The sequence below is a fragment of the Pituophis catenifer genome, unplaced genomic scaffold (genome assembly GCF_029215685.1).
Source record: "Pituophis catenifer annectens isolate HBS135680 unplaced genomic scaffold, rPitCat1.0.hap2 SCAF_18, whole genome shotgun sequence".
Lineage (NCBI taxonomy): Eukaryota > Metazoa > Chordata > Lepidosauria > Squamata > Colubridae > Pituophis > Pituophis catenifer.
Window position 1 is genome coordinate 7,735,051 of NW_027256898.1, and position 22,837 is coordinate 7,757,887.

General features: G+C 52.5%; 3 protein-coding genes across 3 annotated transcripts in view; all 3 read right to left on the minus strand.

The window, feature by feature from the left end:
* Positions 1-674: 674 nt before the first annotated feature.
* On the minus strand, positions 675-11,692 carry DDOST (dolichyl-diphosphooligosaccharide--protein glycosyltransferase non-catalytic subunit). Its single transcript, XM_070956140.1, has 11 exons — positions 11,523-11,692; positions 11,319-11,429; positions 9,169-9,255; positions 8,107-8,210; positions 7,881-7,975; positions 7,698-7,791; positions 5,539-5,687; positions 3,822-3,969; positions 3,604-3,724; positions 2,249-2,355; positions 675-1,110 (listed from the first exon to the last, which is right to left on the minus strand). The coding sequence occupies exons 1-11, from the start codon at positions 11,668-11,670 to the stop codon at positions 961-963; spliced, it is 1,314 nt and encodes a 437-aa protein (XP_070812241.1). The 5' UTR covers positions 11,671-11,692; the 3' UTR covers positions 675-960.
* Positions 11,693-12,088: 396 nt separating this feature from the next.
* On the minus strand, positions 12,089-15,773 carry SH2D5 (SH2 domain containing 5). Its single transcript, XM_070956143.1, has 9 exons — positions 15,705-15,773; positions 15,512-15,592; positions 15,342-15,416; positions 15,097-15,243; positions 14,625-14,876; positions 14,145-14,325; positions 13,664-13,760; positions 13,273-13,432; positions 12,089-12,878 (listed from the first exon to the last, which is right to left on the minus strand). Exons 1-9 carry the CDS (start codon positions 15,771-15,773, stop codon positions 12,633-12,635), a joined length of 1,308 nt encoding a protein of 435 aa, XP_070812244.1. The 3' UTR covers positions 12,089-12,632.
* Positions 15,774-16,009: 236 nt separating this feature from the next.
* HP1BP3 (heterochromatin protein 1 binding protein 3) overlaps positions 16,010-22,837 on the minus strand; it is a 10,396-nt gene continuing 3,568 nt past the window's right edge. Inside the window, 13 exon segments of the mRNA XM_070956007.1 lie at positions 16,010-17,288; positions 17,453-17,593; positions 17,745-17,856; positions 18,327-18,486; positions 18,623-18,713; positions 18,851-18,951; positions 18,953-19,006; positions 19,279-19,370; positions 19,655-19,787; positions 19,898-20,063; positions 20,977-21,127; positions 22,286-22,388; positions 22,793-22,837. The exon segment at positions 22,793-22,837 is cut by the window's right edge and continues 123 nt beyond it. Coding sequence (XP_070812108.1) covers positions 16,952-17,288; positions 17,453-17,593; positions 17,745-17,856; positions 18,327-18,486; positions 18,623-18,713; positions 18,851-18,951; positions 18,953-19,006; positions 19,279-19,370; positions 19,655-19,787; positions 19,898-20,063; positions 20,977-21,127; positions 22,286-22,388; positions 22,793-22,837 — 1,686 coding nt within the window. The 3' untranslated portion in view covers positions 16,010-16,951.

A 22,837-nucleotide genomic window follows, 5' to 3' on the forward strand; every position in this document is an offset into this window, starting at 1 on the left:
TCCTTGGATTTCCTGCAGGCTTCCCCCTTGGCTAATGGGATTGCCATCACTGAGCGATGTGGTCATCTGATATGGCGGTTTATGACCGCGTCGCTTAGCAACGGAAATGCCTAATTCTTCGTCTTTACTCGAGGAGGACCATCTGGAGGGGCAGTTTTTCAGGGAGAATTTCTGCCCTTCAAGCAACTTAGAATGGAGATTTTTCAGAATGGTTCTGCTCAAGGGTGAAATCCAGCAGGTTCTGGAGAACCGGTAGCAGAATTTTTGAGCAGTTCGGAGAATTAGCAGTAACGGAAATTTTGAGTAGTTCAGACAACCGGCAAACACCACCTCTGGCTAGCCCCAGGAGTGGGAAGGGAATGGAGATTTTGCAATATCCTTCTCCTGCCATGCCCACCAAGCCACACCCACCAAACCATACCATATTCCCCAAGCCACACCTACAGAATTTTTTAGTGAAAAAATTTGGATTTCATCACTGGTTCTGCTTCATTTCCCTATTCTTACAAACCTTCGGGTCATCCGTGTCGTTAAACAATGGTTTTGATCGGATCCCTATAAAAAGACGTTCCTTAAAACGCTGCCCAGCTGCTGTAGATGAGGAAGCAGCCGAGGTGACCGAAAAGACCAAAACTGTCCCGCTTCTCTGACATTAACCAGAAACAGTCCCGGGAAAGGGGACGGAATGGCATCGTTTTATTTCGCAAAAATGGAACAAAGGTGGAAGAGAAACAACGGCATGGAAGCGGAGGGAGGACAGTCCCTCTGGATTTCGGGGTTTGTTTGTTTTTTAGGCTTCCAGGCTTGTCCACGTAACGGAAGGAGAAGCCCCTGTTCTCCCCGCTTCTGGCCTATTCTCGGTCCAGAAACATGTCCCCCCAAATTTGGACTCGGCGATTCGGTGGCGCTCTGAGGGTGCCAGGACCTCCGACGGGAATCCTGGGCCGCTCTGGTCGAGTCTCAGTCGGATTTCTCCTTCTCCTTCATGTGTAGGAATACGATGCTGAACAAGAACAGGCCCACCATCATTGAGAAGGCGCTGGCGTAGTAGGGATAAGCGGAAGGGATGAAGCGCTCGTACTGCGTGTGCTGCAGAGGGCGGACGGACACCTGGCCACATGGGGAATAAGGAATTAGTACCAAGGCAAGGCTCGGAATGGACTTTTCGTGACTCCACCTGGAAGGCGGTGAATTTCAGGGGTCCAAGTGAGCAAGAGCAGCAGCCTGGCCTCTGTGCATGTAGTCCTTGTTTCCGACAACTATAAACGATGCGCCTAACTTGGCAACTGTCACTCTGCTAGCAAATCTCCAAGGCAGATTCCCTGAAAGGCTCCAGCTGGGCCACAAAGACCAGCGCATCTGTAATTCAGCACTAGGTCCCCCTCAGCTCTCCTACAGGCAGCCCCCAAATCCATCTGGAGATGTTCTGACCTACGGGTTCCCTTGTCCCGACAAAAATCCCTTTTTATTAAGTTACTGTGAATTCCTCTCATTCACCTTCAGCAAAGTCTTTCAAGGGAGAATTTACAATCACAGACCTTATCTGGCTTGGAGAGCTGCCAGGCCGATATCTTCAAAACGTGGCAAGGAGTCATGAACCAATTAAGCAAACTAATTATCTCCTGCAAACTCCACTCCCCTTTCGCTCCTTTTATTCCCTCTGGGAGGGGCCATTCATCGTCCACCTGTGGCTTTACTCCTGAGTCGACCCTTGTTCTTTAGCTGTTCCCTTCATCTGGCCACTCTGCACATGCGCACACTGGGAACAGGCTCCAGCTGTTCTTCTGCCCCACTGATGTCTAACTCCGAAGGCAGCTGATAACTGGCATACGGCCCTGGCCCCCTCTCATCAGAGAGCCCTCATCAGAGCTTTCCCCAGACTCCAGGACTGGCCCATCTTCCTCCTCAACCTCCTCACTGTCCAAATCTGCTGCCAGCTCCGCTGGTGGGCCACAACAGGAGAGAAGAGAGAGGCCTCCTCCACCTATTTTAGTTCCTGAGCAGACGTAGAGTACAGGGATTCTCACTCAGCTACTTCAGCCTACAAACGGTTCAGATGAGTGAGGAAGACATCGAAGCTCCACAGAAAAGTCGGCTGCTACATTTAGGGCAAATGAACTTATCTGGGTGTTAGTTGTGCGCCCTTGTACGTGCCCCGTGCAAACTCTGCCCAGCCAATCGTTTTGAGTGGCAGCTTCATTTCCGAAGCCGCTGAAGTGTCTGCTCGAAGGGGAAGGAAAAGAATTACCTGTGTGGAAGAGTAGAGGTGCGTGTAGCCAAGACGGTTGTAGTCCACCTTGAACTGGAATACCCCGTAGACATCTGGGAGCTTGAATTGGACGCTGTACTTTCCGCCTGGAAGCCAAAGCGCATTTCTGGCATCAGAGCAATTCAGAGGCCGGAAAGCTTCTCAGACCCTTCCCCAGCCTGCTGCAGGTCTACAAGCTTTGACAGGGCATCGTGAGTTTGGTCTCCTGGCCACTGCTTTAAGTTTTGTGAGGCAACCCCTTCGAGATTAGCAAAAATATATTCAAATTTAAGTCCAATTTGCTGGAAGTGCAAGCAGGCACTGGGCATTTTCTTTCACGTCTGGTGGCTTTGCCCAAGAATTAGGAAGTATTGGGAAAAAATAAGGATTTGGCTAATAGAAATAACATCGGAAAAAATAGAACTCAAACCAGAGATTTTCCTACTAGGGATGATTAAAGAAAACTATAAGAAAGAAATAAGGTATTTAATATTACACATAGTCACTGCAGCTCAATATTGGAAAACTGATCAACTGCCCACAGATCAATTGATAATCCAAAAAAACTATAATTGCGCGGAAATGGATAAATTAACGTTTGAAATGAAGGACAAGGTAGACTCAAAATATTATATACCGTGGAATAGGTGGTATGATTGGATAACTCGTAGAAATGAGAATAAATGTAAAATTCTGTACAATAACAATAATTAACAAATACGCACCGTTAATAAGATAACGGACGTGTGACAAAAGTCACTTTTTTATTTTAATGTAATGTTGTTTAATTTAATTTAATTTATCGCATTTCTATGCCGCCCAACTCCCAAGGGAGTTAGTATTAATATATATGTATTTTGTATATACATGGTATAGTATTTTACTTTTATATGTTTAATAAAGTTTGTTTTTAAAAGCAAAAAAAGTTTTGTGAGGCAGACATCCCTGATCAATGACAAAAGCTGCTCATGGTTGGCAGGGGGGCAAGGAGCTTCCAGCCCTTCATCCCTCCAAATGCCAGCCAATCAGGGATCTACACGCAGCCAGCTTTTTAAAAATAAAGATATTGATCTTGTTTTTAATGGACAGTGTGTGGATGAGTTTCTAACTCGGCACAAAGAACTGGCATCTCTGCATCAGGGGTGAAATCTACTTATCTTACTTACTGGTTCAGAAGTGCGCACTTGGGGGCTTGGGCCCTCTGCGCATACGCAGAGGGTAAAAAAAAGGTTTTAACCAGGAAGTAATGATGAGCGGTGCTGCCGCCACTACCGGTTCTCCGAACCACCTGCTGCCATTTCACCCCTGCTCTGCAAGTCAAAGATCAAGCTAGCGTTAAGCGAAAGCCGCCTCACCGTTTTTCTTGAGGAAGGTCCTGACAAAGGGATCGATGCGGACAAACTCCAGCTGAATATCGTCGCCATCAAAGGGAACCCACTTCCCGTCGGAGAGCTTTTCTATGACGACGCTGTATTCCTGCAACACAGGGACCCAGCGCCATGTGAAAAAACCAACAAACCAGCGCCAGAAACTCCTGAGGTTTTGCGCTAGAGGGAAGAGGCTAAGCTCTTACCACCAAGTCGGTGACGGTGTAGGCGCTTGGGGGCGACTTCTCGCCCACCCGATGGTGAGCCACCTCTCCCACACGCAGCACCCCTTCTTCCTTGAAGACCCAGCGGGCCAAGGCCATGGCCAGCTCGTAATTCCCCGTTTGGGGGTACCTAAAGGAGACAAGTCAGGTTCTTCAGTCTGCTTAACCCAATGTCGGAAGTTCATTTTCTCCGCCAACTCATTGTGCTGGCTCTGCTTGCCTGCCTGGCCCATGGGAGCATCCAGCCGGAGAAGGAGGTTAGTGGAAAGATGCTGGGCTGCATCTCAGGCAGCAACTGCAGGGAAGACCCTTCTCGGAGGGCACCTCAGATCTATGTCAAATGGTGCTCAAACCATCAAATTTATATAGCAATAGCGCTTATATATATGCATGGGACGTGGTAGCTCAGTGGGTAAGACCCTGAGCTTGTCGATCGAAAGGTCGGCAGTTCAGCGGTTCGAATCCCTAGTGCCGCGTTAACGGGGTGAGCTCCCATGACTTGCCCCAGCTTCTGCCAACCTAGCAGTTCGAAAGCAGGTAAAAAATGCAAGTAGAAAAATAGGGACCCCCTTTGGTGGGAAGGGAACAGCGTTCCATGCACCTTTGGCATTGAGTCATGCCGGCCACATGACCACGGAGACGTCTTCGGACAGCGCTGGCTCTTCGGCTTTGAAACGGAGATGAGCACCGCCCCCTAGAGTCGGGAATGACTGGCACATACGTGCGAGGGGAACTTTTATCTTTACCACTTCACAGTGCTTTCAAGCCCTCTCTAAGCGGTTTAGAGTCAGCCTATTGCTCCCAACAATTTGGGTCCTCATTGTACCGACCTTGGAAGGATGGAAGGCTGAGTCAACCTTCAGCCTGGTGAGATTCGAACTACCAAATTGCGCTCAACCGGCAGTCAGCAGAAGTAGCCTGCAGTACTGTATTTCTAACCACTGTGCCACGGCGGCTCTTGTAAGTACCAGGAATTGGCTGAAACTGTTTTGTATCCTTCTTACTGCGATTTTTAAATTGCTAAAAAGGTAAAGGTTCCCCTCGCACATATGTGCTAGTCGTTCCCCGACTCTAGTTCCCGATTCGAACCGCTGAACTGCCAACCTTTCGATCGGCAAGCTCAGCGTCTTAGCCACTGAGCCACCGCGCCCCTCTTTTAAATTGCTACCTGCTGATTTTCTCAGAATACGGGTAGTTCTCAGTTTACAACCACAATTGAGCCCAAAAGTTATATTGCTAAGTGAGAAATTTGTTAAGTGTGTTTTTTTCCCCCATTTTACGACTTTCCTTGCCGCTTTTGTTAAGTGAATCAGTGCAGTCCTTCAATTAGTTAACAGGATGGTTAAGTGACTTTGCTTGTCGGAAGGTCCCAAAAAGGGGATCACATGACCCAGGGCGTTGCAGCCCGTCATAAATGCGAATCCGTTGTCAAGCATCCGAATGTAAATCAGGGGACCAGGGGGTCACGAGTGAGAAAAGTGGCCATAAAGTCACTTTTTTCAGTGTCGTTTTAGCTTCGAGCGGTCACTAAGTGTTGTAAGTCGAGGACTACCTGAATAAAGTGACAATGTTTTTGTTTTTGAGAAGGATGCTGAAGAGCCTTGTTTTTGGAGAGTCAACCGTGCGGAACCAACCCTGCCTTCCTGCCTCCTTCCCACATCCCAGTTTTGGAGCCAAGCCGACAATAAGAGCCGCCTGCCTTTGAGAGCCTGCCGTCGCCTTCTGCACCGACGATGTGAAAAAGGCGTCGCTGAAGAAATCCAGGGAGCCGCTGAAGACCACGCGGGCATTATTCCGCGCCTGCAAGCCGGCGATCAGGAGGGTGTTCTTTCCGACAGCATGAGGGTACTGGAGAGAGAGAGAATATATATATTTTTTTACAATATTCTTCTAATATAGCCTGGTGGCGCAGCAGACTAATAGCCTGTTATTAACATTCAGCTGCCTGCAATGACTGCAAGTTCGAATCTCACCAGGCTCAAGGTTGACTCAGCCTTCCATCCTTTCTAAGGTAGGTGAAATGAGGACCCGGATTGTGGGGGCAATAAGCTGACTTTGTATAAATATATACAAAAGGATGAAGGCTATTGCTTAGCGCATTGTAAGCCGCCCTGAGTCTCCGGAGAAGGGCGGCATATAAATCGAACCAAGAAAGAAAGAAAGAAAGAAAGAAAGAGCCTTGATAGTACAGTGGTCTAAGCACCCTGTTATTAACACAGCTGCCTGCAATTACTGCTGGTTCAAATCTCGCCAGGCTCAAGGTTGACTCAGCCTTCCATCCTTTCTAAGGTCGGTAAAATGAGGACCCAGTTGTGGGGGCAATAAGCTGACTTTGTATAAATATACAAAAGGATGAAGGCTATTGCTTAACGCATTGTAAGCTGCCCTGAGTCTCCGGAGAAGGGCGGCATATAAATCGAACCAAGAAAGAAAGAAAGAAAGAAAGAAAGAAAGAAAGAAAGAAAGAAAGAAAGAAAGAAAGAAAGAAAGAAAGAAAGAAAGAAAGAAAGAAAGAAAGAAAGAAAGAAAGAGAGAGAGAGAGAAAGAGAAAGAAAGAAAGAAAGAAAGAAAGAAAGAAAGAAAGAAAGAAAGAAAGAAAGAAAGAGCAAGCCTTGATAGTAGTGGTCTAAGCACCCTGTTATTAACACAGCTGCCTGCAATTACTGCTGGTTCAAATCTCGCCAGGCTCAAGGTTGACTCAGCCTTCCATCCTTTCTAAGGTCGGTAAAATGAGGACCCGGATTGTGGGGGCAATAAACTGACTTTGTATAAATATACAAAAGTATGAAGGCTATTGCTTAACGCATTGTAAGCTGCCCTGAGTCTCTGGAGAAGGGCGGCATATAAATCAAATTAATATATATATATATATTTGAACATTCTTAATTGCATCCTTGTTTTTTAGTACAGTTAAAAAAAAAAGAAAAGAAGCCGACTTAAGTTGTGTACAGATACAGGTACAAACACATGTATCCAGCTGCTGGAGGGGCCGACGGCCGACAGGACACAACCCTGGGTTTCCTGACAAGAGAAGGATAACCAAGGGTTGTGGCCTGTCGGCCGCCGGCCCCTGAAGCACCTGAATCAGGGGAGGAGGTGGAGGCGTGGGACTCAGGGTTAGCATCAGGGCAACCTGAGAGCTCCGAGGGGGAAGAGGGAATGGAGCTGGCAGAGAGAGAGAGAGAGAGAGACAGAGGGGGAGCCTGGACCGTCTCAGATGGAGAGTCAACAGCCCCCAGGTCTGGAGGTGGCTGATGAGGAAGAGGAGGAACAGCTGGGTCCGGTGCCTGTCGCGTGGATGCGCAGAAGGCAGAGGAGAGGAGAGCAGTGGAAATCTATGGGCCGGTCCTCGAGATGGAAGAGCCACTGCTACTAATGAAGCCCCCATCCTAGCTCTGGGGATAAAAGGCAGGGGGCGGAGATGAATAGATGTGGCAGACAACTATTCATCTTCCGGCCGGACAGACTTGTTAGCCTGCGTTGAGAGAGAAACCTTTTGCCGAGGCTGCCGGCGCTCCTAATAAAGGAATCATTGCTTCAACTACAGAGGGTTTGTCGTGTTTGGGAAGCTGGATCAGAACACCCAGAATATGGATTCAAACCACGAGGTCGTCTTAAAAGTCTTTCCGGAAGGAGAAAGGGTTGCCCAACCACCAACCACTGACAACAATGGTGCAGATCAGAAGTGGAAACTGGAAGTGGGTGGGTAGCATCATAAGAGAAGCCTCAAAAGCTAGCCGTTCCGAAGGAGGCTCAGCAGGCACCGCACAAGTGGGGTTAAAAAAGGAGCGGGAACAGGAGAACCCAACCCCCCCCAAACTCTTTCCAATGGATTGGGAAGCACAAAGTCCCACATACCTGGGTGATAGCTTTGTCAGGAAAGAATGAATACGAAGTTGAGGAGCCGGTGAGAATGTCAAGGACCAAAGGGTTGTCAGGATCAGCCACCATCCTGAGAAGAAAAGGGTTCACGAGTGGAAGTGGGCAAGCGGTAGAGGGTGTGTGTGTGTGTGTCTCCTGCTGGGTGGGCAAAGGACTTACCCGACTCCCCTGAAAAGAATGGGGTTGTGGGGCTTCTTCCCCACAATCGTGGGAGCCTTCAGGAGATTCTCAGAGTCTGCGACGATCAGGGTGTGCTGCAGAGGAAAAGAAAGAGACTGCTGAATTTTCCTTAGCAGGTTTTTGACTCGATAGTCATCCCTGGGAGCAGGTGGATCGTAAGGGCAGCAGCAGCCAATTGGACCCCTTGTGCTCTTGTCCTGCTTACCTGCCCAGGGTCAGAGATGTCGTAGTTGTGATGGTCAATCACACCTGTCTTTTCCTCGTCAAATTCTATCCCGCATTCGCTTCCCAATTCTCGAATGGGATCACCTAAGGACGATTAAAAAGCCCGTTTGTTCCTTTGTACTAAAAAGGGAGCGCCTTCTCCTCTTATCTGCCACCTAAGCGGGTTTCTAATATGCTGGGGAGACCCTTAAAATAAATCCATCTGTACCGTCAGAAGGCACCAAAGAGTCCTCGTCTTTCATTTTTTATTATTCTCACTGTACTTTTCGGAGTATAAAATGCTCCAGATTATAAGACGCACCTATCTTTTTTGGTGAGGAAAACATGAAAAAGAAATCTGCCTCTGCCTCCCAGCAATTTTGCCTCCTTGCAGCAAACAGCAAATAGCCTGCTTTATTTTCATTTTCGTTTTCAGCATGGCTTGATTAGCACAAGGAAAAAAAAAAAATCTGCTCTCAGCAATTTCCCTCCTTGCAGCAAGCAGCAGAGGCCCATGCAAAACAGCTGAGAGTCGGGAGGCCGATCCAATCAACGTGTGCTAATTAGGCCGTGCTGAAGCTCAAAGGAGCTGTTTCTTCTTGCTGCTTGCTGCAAGGAGTTAAACTGCTGGGAGGCAGGGGCCAAAGGGTGGGGGCCAGTGGGTGGGCGGGGCTACATCCGGTGTATAAGACGCACCTAAATTTTCACCCCCTTTTAGGGGGGAAAAAGTTGCGTCTTAAACTCCAAAAAATACGGTATTTTATAAAAAGAGACAGACTTCTAGAACTACATGGCCCAGAAGCAAGTGTAACTGCCTGTCCCTGACAATAGCTACAAAACAAAAGGGATGAATAACAATCGGTTACTTTTCCCCAGCAATATAAAGCTTTTACTTTCCACAAGATGCTTAAAACCCGGATGTTCTCCCAGGCCTTAAGTAGGATGGATTTTTGTTGTTTGGCTTTGGCCTGCCTTGATTGAAATAATAAAAAAGAATAAAGGGGGAAAAAATTCTCTTTTTAAGTTGAAGACAAATCTGCTCCGCTGAGCCTGTTTCACTGACCGATATCTGAACTGGCAGCCACAAGGACGTTTCCACCACCATCAATGAAAGCAGCAATGGTTTCCACGTTGATGTTGCCTCCAAAATCTGAAACACAATGACCGGGTTAATTTTCTTCTCACAAGGTCAAAATGTTTACAGTAATACAGTATACCAGCTAGCAAGTGTGCAAGCGAACAAGAGTGAAGCCCTGACAAAGGAACAAGCAACTCATGTGCTTCAGTGGGCGCTCTCAGCTCTGCCGTCATGTATTATTATCTTGTTACTGGTATTATTACTATTACTGGTCCTGTTATTGCAGTGGTGAAATCTAAAATTAGTTACTACTGGTTCTGTAGGCATGGCTTGGTGGGGAGGGTAGTGTGACTGGGTGGGCGTGGCCAATTTTTTTTTTTTTACTTTTAAAACCATATTTTCTACAACCGCTTTGGCGAAGAGGTTGTAAAAAAATGCTTTCAAAAGGCTCTGACGATCCCAGCTGAGTTGCCTGATCGGCAGAGGCTTTTTTTTTAAATGCCTCTGCCGATCAGGCAAGTTAGCTTGGATCGTCAGAGGCACTTAAAAGAAAAAAAGGTTTTTTGGTTTGGACAAAACTCAGCAGCATTTTTTCATGCGGCTGTTGACAAAAATAGGATCGCCAACATCCAATGATGGAACATGGCACAAGAAGACGATTGATTTCTTCCTCCACAATCTCAACTTCCATTTGCAAATCACGATTATTATTATATACTTCATTCATTAAACATGAAACTCAGTCAACTGAACATTTAAGAATGGATCACAAGTAGCATTAACTGGCACTGATGGTTGATACGGGTTGCTGCCAGCGTCCTAGGTATCAACCAAGTACCTTCATCTTCATCTCCTTCTCCTCCTTCCCCTTCCCCTATGATTACTATTACTCTTTTATTCATTAAACATGAAACTCACGTCAACTGAACATTTAAGAATGGATCACAAATAGTATTAACTGGCATTGATGGTTGACACGGGTTGCTGCCAGCATCCTAGGTATCGACCAAGTATCATCCTCCTCCTCCTCCTCCTCTTTTATTCATTAAACATAAAACTCAGTCAACTGAACATTTAAGAATGGATCACAAATAGTATTAACTGGCACTGATGGCTGATACATAGGACGCTGGCAGCAACCTGTATCAACCAAGTATCATCATCATCATCTTCCTCTTCTTCCTCTTTTATTCATTAAGCATGAAACTCAGTCAACTAAACGTTTAAGAATGGATCACAAACAGTATTAACTGGCATTGATGGCTGATACGGGTTGCTGCCAGCATCCTAGGTGAGCCAGGCTAAGATTTGATATTGGGATAAAACTCAAATATTATAATTTCAAATCTTTGGTCAAGACAGACGTGCCTCTTCCGTGCCAAGGTGCTGAGATGGCAAACGGTATTTGATGTAGGTACAGAATTGTAAAAGGGCAAACTGACCCTAAACAGATACATCCTGTTGTTTAATGTTTATTACACCCCAAATGTCATGTATATCCTAGAGAAGAAATACTGCTTCCCTTACTGTCCTTTTTACTGCTCTTGAGGCGCCTCTGAGCCCCTTATCTCCTCTTTATTATGTCTTGAGCTCCAGAGCTGAGAACCTGAGCCTGTGGGAAAAGGGCTGTTATGTCTTTCCTAGAGATAGATTAAAGGGTAACCTCTACGTGTGAAATGTCTCACTCTTCGTAATAACTTTGCCTTTGTACTGTATAAATATCTGGCCAAAAGCAGCCATCATTGTTCAGACCCTTTTCTTGTCTTTGGACTGGTTGAACCGTGCACAATAAACTTTTTCCTGCATCGAAGAGCTTGGCCTAGTTTCCGTTTTTTCTCCTACAACACAGGTATCAATCAAGTATCATCATCATCTTCTTCTTCTTCTTCCTCTTTTATTCATTAAACATGAAACTCAGTAACTGAACATTTAAGAATGGATCACAAATAGTATTAACTGGCACTGATGGTTGATACGGGTTGCTGCCAGCGTCCTAGGTATTGACCAAATCATCATTATCATCATTTATTTCGCCACCTGTGCCACTCATCATCGCTTCCCCCCTCACAGGCGCCAAAGGCAAAGGAAGAGCCCCAGAGCCACTTTCGGGGGATTGGGGGGGGGGTCCGCCTCACCTTCCACCGAGGGGGAGAAAACCACCAGGTTGTCGTAGAGGAACTCCCCGTACTTGATGAGGGACAGGCCGGGGTCGTCCGCCGTCCGGAAGGTCAGGTCAAAACCTCGCTCTGCAGGGGAAAAAAAAAAAAGGGTGATGGGAGGCCACGACCACTCCGGGGAGGGAAGCCGGGAGGCCCCCGGGAGCCCCTCCGCCGCCGGACCTGCCAGGCCGCGCAGGAAGAGCGAGTGCGTGTCCTTCAGGTTCATGTTCTCCAGCAGCACCAGCGTTCGCGGGCCTCCCCCGCCGGGCGCCGCAGATGCAGCCGCCGCCACCAGCCCTGTCACCAAGAACAGCACCGCCGCCGCCATCTTCTCTCTTCCCTCGCTGGGCGCCCCGGAAGCGAACCCGCCTCCCCCCAATGAGCTCACAGACCTCGGCCGGAAGAGGCGGGCCGGGCCTCGGTGAACCAATGGAGAAAGCGGAGGAGGCGGGGCCCGCCCGTCCGCGTGAGCTAATGAGAAGGAGACACCTCCGTCAGTTATCGAACGCTCCGCGCTCGCTCTCGCCAGGCGGACGTCGCCCCGCCCCTTCTGTCGCCAGGAGCCAATCGCCACACAGGAGGCGTGGGAATGGATCGCCGAGGGGAGCGATCGTTGCCGTGGTTACGGAGGAGCGCCCGGCTCGCTTTCTCTTCCGGGAAGAAAACGACGCGCAGACTTTGCATTTGAAATACAAATATATAGATATCTATTTATATATATATGATTGCAGGGCATCCCTGTACAAACGGTTTTGCATCTGTTAAATATAAGCAATGCATCTTCACCACTGAACACAGCAGCCCTGGAGAAAGCAATACACTTGTTTCCAATAAATTACTCACATACAGGCACATTTAGCTTCCTATAAATAAGGGCATGAGGGCATCACTATACAGACCACGCTGAAATCCAGGCTCCTGATCAAAGGCCTTTGTCCCCCCCTCCCCAATGCACAGACTGGAGAAGAATCGGCCAGGAGTGCAAAGGCAGGGAGGCTCAGTCTGGCACCCTGGCCAGCCAAGCTGACCCCCAAATCGATTGGTCAATATGTGCTGTCACCTCAAGATGCCCCATGGCACTCCCTAGATCGGGTGCCAGTCAACTGTGTGCATCAGCCCTCTGACTCCAGCGGGGCAGACACGGCAGGAAAAAAACCCTGAATTACGACACGACGAGAGGAAGAGGTATCCTCTGCGCACAACCCAAAAAGAACCACAACAAAGCCAAGCCACGAGAGTGAGCAGGAAGGTTCAACCAGGGTCTCTGTCCTCTTCGGATGGCAGGAACACTTAAGAGAAGGACCCAGCTGAGCATCCCTCCACCTCGTGTTGCACAGCCAGAGACCGACTGGCCCCAAACAGCCATGAGGACTTCCGGCGAGTTCGCTCTTCTCCCCAGAGATCTTCGACCGGATCGTCTTGCTCCTCATAACAATGGTTGATTCTTCCTGCACCCAAGGAGCAGAACAGGCCTGCACGAACCCCGGAGTAATTGTCTAACAAGGCTTCCATACTGGGGAATTCTATATTCAAATGCTTGAGGGAGGGTGGAAGGGAGAGAGAGAGAGAGAGAGAGAAAGAGAAAAGAAAAATATGACAAGACTGTACCACTTTCGTTCCATGACATAAGTTGATACTGCAGAGTAAATCAGCACGGGGAGGTACTGCAAGTGAAAACAATGCCCAATTTAAAAGAGAAATTAAAAACAACAATGGAAACATGGGCTTAAGGACTGAAGAAAGGAAGTTTAGTTCAGCGAGGCTTTGGAAATGTGTGCTGTTGGTCAAAGGAGGGGAGAAAACAGCCCTTGAAAACAGCAAGGCCACCCTTGCAAGGAAGAAGGAATCTGGTAGACAAAAGTAGACTAGCAAACATTCTTACGGCAAGCAATTATTTTGCTAACATCGCCACCTTCCCCAATTCTCTCACCTCAACCGAGTACTTTCCTAGCTGGCTGCGGTAAATTTGATATGGAACGACGCCGCAGCGGGTCCTCACTGCCAGGCACCACTGATGGGTGGATCCTGACTCAGCCCACAGAAGAAAAGCCCCCAGCATGTCATTCCTTAGCAGGGCCAGGCCGGCATCTCTGGAAGGCAGAGCAAAATGCAGGAAGCAGGAGGCCGAGCAGAATGGGGGTGTGTGTCTCTGCAGCCTCACCCAGAGGGGCACTCAAGGTCCCTGATGCTTCCACGCAAAATCCAGCAACCATCCATAGCCGCCATGCACCAGCAAGTCCTAGGTCTGCTAGTGGGGTGGGAAGAACCGCCTAGGAGGGTCCCAGATCCATCCGGGGGGGGGAAACTGCCCCCCTCCTCACCTGTTGATGCCCGCAAAGGACCACACACTCTCTCTCAGATCGTTCTCATTTTCTGGCAGGTGAAGCAGGCTCGCTTTTCCATCGCAACTGGAGGAAACTGGAACCAAGGTACACAAAAAGCTGGATTTGGAAGGTTTCGTCAAGGTTGTAGCCTAACATGAAAATGTGGGAATGGGGGGAGCAGAAGGTCTTGTGCTGGTGGATTCTGGCACCGATCCAGCTACCCACGCTCGGTTGCCGTTCTGCTAAATAACAGCCCGGCAGCCATGTTATTTCAACCTGCAATAATTTTGTGAAAGCTTTTTCCTCATTGCCAGGAAGAAGACGAAATCGTCCTTTTCCCTTGGCAAGACTTTATCTGCAATGCAGAGCTTCCAAGGTTATCAATTAAGCCTCTGTGCCCCTTTCCTTCCTGGCTTCTTTCTCCTTCCTTTTTCTACCCGCCTCACCCCACCCCCCCCCAGGCTCCCCAAATACTCACATCCTTCCCAGGCGCCTTGCTGAGAGGCCGCCTCAAAGGTACAACCTCGGTAGGCCCCGGAACGTAGAATCTTGCTGCGAATGGCCTTCTTGCGCACCAGAATTGGGGAACAATAGGGGTTTCCAGGACGGGCACTGCTCACGCTGCTGCTGCTGCTTTCCTCCAGGTCCAGCCTCTCTCTCTAGGGGCACAAGCAGGGCAGCTGCTGAGCAGGGGAGGCAGAGACTCCAGGGGCCTGGTCCACAACTGGAGGCCGTTTTGCATTTGGTAGATGCAAACTAGCTGCGGGACACTTATTAAACAGTCCCTTGGTTCTGTGAACCGAACCTCAACTCTCGACTGGAAGACCAGGGCTTGCTTGACCTGGAGGTTAAGACCCTCAGAGGCACCTGAAGGTTGGACACGTCTCAGACCCCGGTCCCCAAGAGAGGACACCGCTGCTGCTGAAGAGGTGAACTAGGGGAGGCCAAGGCCACTCACCACGCTGACCGAGGTCCCGAATTCTGTGGGGCAGGGCAGCCTCCGGAAGGACACAAGAGCGTTGACATTTTGGGAGACCTCCTCAGGACTGAGGGATTCCCAGACCACCTGGCTGTCCAGAGAGACGCCCAGGTGCTTCCCGGAGTCTCGCTGGGCAGAGCCACCGGAAGAGGACCAGTCCTGTTCTTCGGGGTGCAGGAGAAGGTAGCCCAGCTGGAAGAAGCGGCAGAGGAGGTAGTGCAGCGCCTGGACCTGGCAGAAGTGGGGGGGAATGGAGGAGGCTGAGTGTCTGACTGATGCTCGGCCTTCCTCTGGGTGCCCGCAGCAACAGCCGGGGCTTTTATTGCTGTGCAAGCCACCGCCAGGTGACTTGGAAGAGCCTGGGTGAAGCCTTCCACCTGGTCTTGCCAGACAGCCTTGCCTGAGCAAGAGCCGGACCTAGACCCAGCGCCGAGGAACGTCGCCCACGAACCTCGCCAGGCTGGCTGCCCACGAAGAGGTGGCAGAAGAGGCTGCCCCGAGCTCCTCGCGGGTTGCGGGCCAGGAAGGCGAACTGGCGATCGGCGGGCCTGCAGGTGCTGTAGGCGAGGCGCTTGAGGGCGTGGGCCATGAGCGGAGCCTGCGGGCGAGAGAGCATCGGGGCGGGCCGGCTCAGCCTCCCGGCCTCTGCCCCGTCCGCCCCTCTCGCCCGCCAGGTTGGAGGCGCGCCCGCCCTACCTCGCCGTCGCGTCCGAGCATCTTCAAGCCCTGCAGGCAGAAGCGCAGGAGGACGGAGCGCCGCCGCGGACAGTCCTGCGTGGGGGGGAAAAGAAAAGAAGGGCGAGAGGGACGGAGCGGGGAGTCCAGTCCCGTCTCCCACCCCATCCTCAACTAAGACCACCGCGCACCTTCAGGAGCTGCAGCCGCTGATGGACGACTTGGCCCGCCCGGGGTAGATCGGTGTCTTCCACGGCGAAAGAGCCCACGTACTGCGGCAGAGGAAGCGCGCATCAATTCAGTTCAGCCCGGCTCCCGGGCGCCCCTTCGCCCTGCCCGGCTGCAGTAGCAGCAGCAGCCCCGCCGGCTCCGCATCCGCCTCACCTCGGCCGGCTTGGTCAGGACCCGGCCGGCTCTCGGCTCCGGTCCCCTCCCGGTCGGCTGCCTCTTCATGGTGCGGCTCTGCCCGGCCACCGGCCAGGGGAAAAAAAAAAAAAGGACCCCCGCCGCTCTCCGCGATCGCTCGTGGCCGGCCACCTGTTCCGCCCCCGCACCTGGCCGGCCAATCAGGCGGAAGACAGGCCGGCAGAGGCCCCGCCCTTTTCGCCTCCCTCTGCCCTCCCCCCCACCCCACTTCGCCCCCAGCCCCAAAAGAACGACGCGCAGTCAAAAAAAGCGGCTCTCCGGAGTTCTTTTTAAGCTTTTATTTCTGCAAAGAGAAAAGCGACCTTCGCTCTGCGGCTCTACGTCGGCGATCGGGATCGTTCTCCGGGATGAAAAACGGGGGAGGGGAGAGGGGTGGGGGGGGAGGCAAAGAAGGGGGTGAAACGTTCCCCCTTTTCAAGGGAAAGCAGCTCAAAGGCCCCTCCGAAGGAAACGTTTTGGGGTGGGGTGGGGGAGAGACCGTCACGGGAGGAGGGGAGGGGGCGACTAAGCTGAACAACAGAACACTGACTTGGGGAGGGGGGGAAAGGAGGAGGGAGGCAGCCTTTGGCAGCCCCCCCCCCAGGAGAAGGGCTGCTGGCTGACGGTGGGGGAGTGAGGTGTCGGGAGGACTTTGGGGAGGGGAAAAAAAGGGGGCCGAGATAAAGGAGGGCCTGGCAAGAGAGGAGAAAAGGGGGGGCGGGGGGGTCTGTTTCCACTTCTAAAAATATAAAAATCTTTCCAACCGGTTTCAAAAGCCCCCCGAAGCCCGGATGCACCCTGTACAGATTATATATTTTTATTTTTTAAACTTGTTTAGAAAAAGAACAGTCCTGTGTTGGGGGGGGAAGGTGGGGACGGGGATGGATTGGAGGAAGAAAGGAAGCCAGACTCTGTGGGGAGGAGGGGAGAGGGGGGTGTATGTGGGCTGGGGGGGTGAAAGAGGAGGCTGCGAAGGCACAGCAGGAAGAATCTGGATCTACCTGCGATGCTAGACCCAGAGGCTGGCTGGGGGGGGGGGGGCGGGAGGGGGGGAGAGAAGGTGGGAGTGCTGCGGTTCTCCACTGCTGGGGAGGTAGGTGGGGAAAAGTGGGGGAGACAGAGATGGTGAAGCCTCAGAACTAAATTACAAACAGAAGGGGGGGGCTGTACTTATAAAAGAAGGGGGGGCCCCTAAGCGGTGCCCCTGCCCACCACCCACCCACCGGCTACTTCTTGGCTCTCAGCGACTTCCGCATGGTAGTCTTGCTTCTCTTCCCGGAGGGCTTCCGGTCACGCTTGGTAGTCGCCGCAGCCGCCGCGGCCGGCTTTTTCTTGGCGGCCGGGCTGGTGCTGGAGAGGCTCTTGACAGCCGGCCGGGGGGGCACGGCTTTGCCTTTCTTGGCCTTGGGGGGTGGAGGAGGTGGTGGAGGAGGTGGCGGAGGCGGAGGCTTCGCTTTCCCACGGTGCGCCACGGGAGCCTTCCGGGCGGCGGGCTTGGCCTCCCGTCGCTTCACCTGGGGAGGAGCTCTGTTCCGGGCTTTGGGTGGGGGCCGCTTTGGCATCCTGCCCAGGGGAGCACAAGGTCTCAGGCCGCCGGATGCCGCCGGTGCGGAAACACAGAAGGCATCCGAGCCCCACCAAAGGACAGGGCATCCCCTCTGCTCACCACCCTCCTGTAACGCCCAGACTGCCCACGGCCACCGACCCAGCATCTGTGGGGCACCTACCTCTTCTTTGGAGGCGGCTCATCTTCCTCTTCTTCCTCCTCCTCTTCTTCCTCGTCGTCATCATCATCATCTGTCTCTTCCTCTTCCTCCTCCTCTTCCTCCTTGTCCTCCTTCTGTTTCTCGGGGAACAGAATGCCGGGGCTATAGGGAGAGAAGAGAGGTCACCCCAAGGAAGAGCCCATCCTGGCCAGCAGCCAAACAACGAAGGAATAAACAGGCCGGAGGTCGCCCCCCCCCACCCCCCCACTCCCCAGCCAGGCAGGAGGGAGGGATCCGGCTGCCCCAGACTCACCTTGGATAGTAGGGGAAACACAGCTGAAAGGTGCCACTGAAGCCCTTGCCGGAGATCTGCTCCATCCAGCCGTACTTCTCGCACTTCTGCAGAGTCCTCTTCAGGAGGTGGACTGCAGGGGGCACAGAAAACGGTATTGGGGGGGGGGGGCGCGTCAGAAAACCCACTCCAGAATTGGCCCCGTGCCAAGTCTCCAAATCCAAGGCAGAGCCAGGCAAGCTGGCAGGCACCCAGAAGTCAAAGCCACTGACTAGGTGGCTCAGTGGCTAAGAACTTGTCGATCAGAAAGGTCGGCAGTTCAGCGGTTCGAATCCCTAGTACAGGGGGCTGGACTAGATGACCTCCAAGGTCCCTTCCAACACTGTTACTGTTACAAAAGTAGCATCTCAGCCCAAAGAAGAAACCCAAGGATTACATCCAACGGGGTTTTAAAAGGCTGGAGGACAACGGACTGCCGTTTTGGATAGGGCCTGAGAGTGGCGGATGGTTTCCCCGGGGCGGGAGGGGCAGGAGATGCACCAGCCACCTGGGGAGCAGCAGTGACCGAGTGCCTTTCCCTGGTGGCGCTGCCACTGGTCCTACCCTGGAGGCTGGAGTTTGTGCCGGGGTGCTTCTCCAGGACGTATTTCTTGAGAGCGGTGGTGGAGCAGGTCTTGGGCTCGTTCATGGCTGCGATGGCGGACAGGATGGCATCCTCCATCAGGCTTCCGCCCAGCAACGGCTTCTCCCCTGACTTTTTCAGCTGGTGCACATAAGGAGGAGGAATGAGCAACTCGGGTGAGAGGAGGTGGGAGGGAAAGAGAGAAACACACACCCCCTCTCACATCCGTGCTAGGCTGGGCCCAGCCCCAATTCCCAGGGAAGCCTCCCTTACCCACCTGGAAGGTGCCGGAAGCACCCTTGCCCGTGATCTGCTCCAGCTGACCCTTCTCCACCGCCCGCTGCAGGGCGTTCTTCAGCAGCTGGGGCCTAAAGGGGAAGCCACAGAGAGGCTGGCTGGCTGGTCCTGCAAAGAGGGCAGGATAGGTGCCCCCCCCCCGCCCCCGGGGAGCTCAGAATTGCTCCTCCTTGGCCACGGTGGTCATGCCCGTTTCTGGGCGCCTTACCGGATATCCACCTTCAGCTTGGGATAATATTGGGACACATATTTTTTGATCAGGCTGTAGGAGGCCTCCTTGGGCTCACAGAGGCGGGTGAAGGCCAGCGGGGAGGACGTCCTCCAGCTTCACGTGCTGCTCTGCGCTGGAGGCTGACAAGCTCCGCTGAAAAGGAAAACGAGCCGCCAGGGATGAAGCTCCACCCAAGGAGGCTGGCAAGCGATTTCAAGAGCCCAAGGTGGGGCTTGAGGCCCCTTCGGTCTTCCATCAGGTCAGAGGTAGCTGACAGTGGCCGCTGTGCCCCTCCCTCCTCCACCATCCAGGTGAGGAGCTGCACCTATGGAACGTCTATGGAAGAAGATCCCCTTCCCTCCCTAGGGAAGCAGCTAACTCAGGCTCTGGAGGCTCTGGGGCACAGCTAACTCCGTCGGACTTACCTTCCGGTCTCTGGCCTTGGAGCCCGCTTTCCCTGAGTTGGGGGCCACCACAAAGCTTCCAGAAGCTCCTTTCCCTTTCACCTGTCCCAGGAAGAAGAAGAAAAAAAAAAGGGGGGGGTGCAATCAGGCTGGAAGCAAAACCTCCAAATGTAACGGGCATCCAACACCCTGGCGATGGGAGGGGGACGGGGACGGGGACGGAAATGGGCTTTGCGTAGACGTTTATCCGACTTGGCTGGGTTTGCCTGGGGTGGGTTGGGGTGGCTCATTCCAGAAGCCAAGCAGGAACTGCTCTTGGCCTTCGAACCCCGATGGCCTTCAAGGGCAGGCCAGTCTGTAGCTCCAAGAGTCCCCCAGTTCTTACCTGCCGGATGACCCCCCCGCTCGAGCTCCCTCTTCAGGGCCTGCTTCAGGAGGTACCCCCTCCGCTCCAGGTCCAGCGAAGTGTACCTGCTGATGATGTACTTTCGGATGGCGACCACCGACGCCCCGCCTTTCTGATAGCACGCCTGGGAGGACGAGAAGGGTGTGTGGGCAGCTCTCTCCTGGCATCCGTCTTGGCGGCCAAATCGTTGAGAGGTCTTTCCGTCCACCCCACCGCCAACGCTCCCATCCTCACTTTGATTGCTTCGATCAAAATGACATCCATCTTGGGCCGAGAGGAAGCTGCCATCTGCGTCTGTTTCTGCGCTCTGGCTAACTGGCTGGCCGAAAGAGTGGCCCAGGCGGGAATTGTTTTCTTCACTTTCTTCTCTTTCTCCTTTTCCTTCTCTGCATCCTTCTCCCTTGGCGGACGAGAAAAGAGGTGAGTGGCTTGGTGACAGGCCAAGACAGAAATGAGCTGACAGCTGCCTTTCTTGAAAACCCGTTCCCACGGTATGACCCCATGTCACCCGTCTTTAAGGGCCACAACTGGGCCAGCAAACCCATGCTAGAAGGTGCCCACTGTCAGACCTGTCCCAGCCCGATCCCTTAGAGAAGAGAAACCCTCGACTCCCATTTGCTTGAAGTGAAAGGTGCTTTTAATAAAGAGATGCTGGTTGCAGTAAAGTCAGGTGGAATCTAAGTTTCCTGCGCCTCAGCACAAAACTCTTTCCTTCATTCCCAGCCCTTCCATGACCAGTCCAATCCCAGCCAATGCGGTGCTGCCGAGATGTTTTGGAAACGCTGAGGTGTTTTGAGCTTGAAACTTTCCACACTCGGGGCAAAGCGCCCCAAAGACGCCTGGCACAAACCGGTTCAATATTGATCTGCTTTTCTTCAGCTGTTCATTCCTTCCCCCTCATCCGAATTCCCCCATAGATGCATACAGGTTTATTGCTCATTTGTCCCCCTCCAGCCCTCCCCCTGCCCGGTCCTTTGATGGCAGGACGCCAGAGAGGTGCCAAGCTGAAGATGGTGGACCTGTGGCCCTGCCCCAAATGTGGGTCAGTCTCCTATCTCAACAGGAAGAAACGAGGCGCCACCCAGTGGACTGAGACAGCAACTTGTGCCCCAGGGGGCTTTGAACTCCTGAGCCCCCATGCCAAACAGTTGGGTCACAGGGGCGTGGATTGTATTGTGGGGGCAGCAAGTACATGGTGGACACTGGGTCCTTTCTAGCAAGGGCCCTCTCCCTCTTGGCCTCTGCAGCCCATCTCCCTCTTCCCTCCCACCAAGGCCTTCCTGCTCTCCCCCCCTTCCCCCCAGGCTTCTTACTCCTTCTTGGCTTCCTTGGCAGGCTTCACATCTGCCTTCTCCTCCTCCTCGGCCTCCTTCGGCTGCTCTGTCTCAGCGGGGGCAGCCGCGGGTGCCTGATTCTCTTGTTCCTCCACGGTGGAGGCAGATTCTTCTGAGCTGACATCTGGTTCTGAAGGGAGGGGGAGGGGAAAGGGCAAGCAGTGGCAAAAGACCAGACACTCCCTGCTGAAGAAGAGCCCTTGGGCTTTCCAGCAAGGCCAGGTATAGCCACTTGGGAAGAGCAAAGGGGCCACGGATCCTCTGCAGAGATCCTGAAAGATCTGGCCTTGGCAACTCCCAATGAACAAGGTTAGGTGAGGGATGAGAGAATTCCCTCCTGCTGGAGAGCTGCAGTCCTCCCCCTTGGCTCCCCCTGCTCTGCCCTACAGCTGCAACTCTCAGGGTTAAGCCTCAGATCCCAGACTGCGCCCCCCCCCCCCGACTCCTAGCTCAACACAGTGCTGGCAAGTTGACTACCAGGTCTCCTGTCAAACAAGGCTCTAAATGGCAAAGACGTTTAAGTTTAGAGCTCAGTGCAACCATATTTTGTGTCAGACCTGCCTCTTAGGGAAGTAAAAACTCTCGACCCCATCTGAAGTGTAAAGGCGGCTTTTCACTAAGAGATGCTGATTGCAGGAGAGTCGAGCAGAATCTAAAAAATCCCCATACTTCCAATACAAAACCAAAACACCAGCCAATCCAGCGCCGCCCCCATGTTATGAGAAACTCCCGAGATGTTTGGGCTAGTGAAATGCCACGCTCAGGGCAAACGACCTTGAAGATGCCAGCGTGGCCAGTACGAACCGGATTCCAAACCGCTCTGTTCTTCCTCAACTGTCAATCCCCCGCCCCCAAACCCTCACTAATCCCCATAATAAAAGTATTCAGCTTTTTTATTGCCCATTTGACATCCTCCCCTTTCCCTTCTTCGCTCAATGGCAGAACACCGGCAAGGTGCCAAGCTCATGCTGGTGGATCTGACACTTTGGCTCAGGTCAATAAGGCCTGCTTGATACGAACTACGACTGGGGCAATGTAATGAAGCTAACTGAATCCCCTTTATGGGTGGCATAAAAGTTAATTAATTAAATTGAAGGTATCTTTTCGGCCTCTTTTAACATCCTCGGTGCACAGCCTGAAAAGACGCTCACCCCTTCCTGAGCCAAGGACTCGGCAGTGACTCAGGAGGCCCAGCATGGTAATCTCCACATATACCTGTTAAGACCGCCTCCCCACCCCCTCCAGCAGCGGTCAAGGTGAGCCTGGAAAGAAAACAACCCCTCTTTACCTGGCTTGGTTTCCTCAGCTTCAGCAGGCTTGCTTTTGGGAGGAGTTTCCCGAGAAGAAGCGTTCACCGCTCGGCGGATCGGCATGGCTCCGTCTTCGACTGTCTGGGAAGGGAGCAAAGCGTCACGAGAAGCCCGGAAAAGGAGGACCCCCCCCCCGACAGGCTGAGGAGAACCCCACTGCCACCTCTCCTTTGAGCGGCTTGCCCATCTGAGAAGAGAGGTGACTGTGCTTGGGATCATCAGCAGGTTGGAGGGTCCGCAGCTTCCTGCTTCCCACTTCACAAGCGTTTTTTGCTCCAGCTCAGAACGACACAGGGGTGGGGTGGGGTGGGGTGGGGGAGAGGAGGGAAGCACTGGGGAAGCAGGGAAGGAAGGGGTCAACACCTGGTAAGGAAAGGCGGATGGAGCCCAGCTGAGATTCCTAGAAGCGAGAGGGAAGAAAGAGCACAAGGTCCCTTGCAGAGGGCCAATCCAGGGGGCAAGCGTGGAGAGGGGTCAGCCCCTACCTCACTCAACTTGTCCAGGGGAGCTCCTGTTAAGAGTGGAACTGC

What these genes read in the sequence shown, in the direction of transcription:
- DDOST (XM_070956140.1), bottom strand. Translation starts at nt 11,670, where the DNA reads ATGGCGGCGGCGGTGCTGTTCTTGGTGACAGGGCTGGTGGCGGCGGCT. An exon ending in ATTCTTTTCAGGGGAGTCGG is followed by an intron (nt 7,792 to 7,880) that starts GTAAGTCCTTTG and finishes TTTTCTTCTCAG; the next exon opens with GATGGTGGCTGATCCTGACA. An exon ending in ACCTCTACTCTTCCACACAG is followed by an intron (nt 1,111 to 2,248) that starts GTAATTCTTTTC and finishes CCATGTGGCCAG; the next exon opens with GTGTCCGTCCGCCCTCTGCA.
- SH2D5 (XM_070956143.1), bottom strand. Translation starts at nt 15,773, where the DNA reads ATGAAGAGGCAGCCGACCGGGAGGGGACCGGAGCCGAGAGCCGGCCGG. An exon ending in TGGGCAGCCAGCCTGGCGAG is followed by an intron (nt 14,877 to 15,096) that starts GTTCGTGGGCGA and finishes CACTTCTGCCAG; the next exon opens with GTCCAGGCGCTGCACTACCT. An exon ending in TCGGGACCTCGGTCAGCGTG is followed by an intron (nt 14,326 to 14,624) that starts GTGAGTGGCCTT and finishes TTGTGCCCCTAG; the next exon opens with AGAGAGAGGCTGGACCTGGA.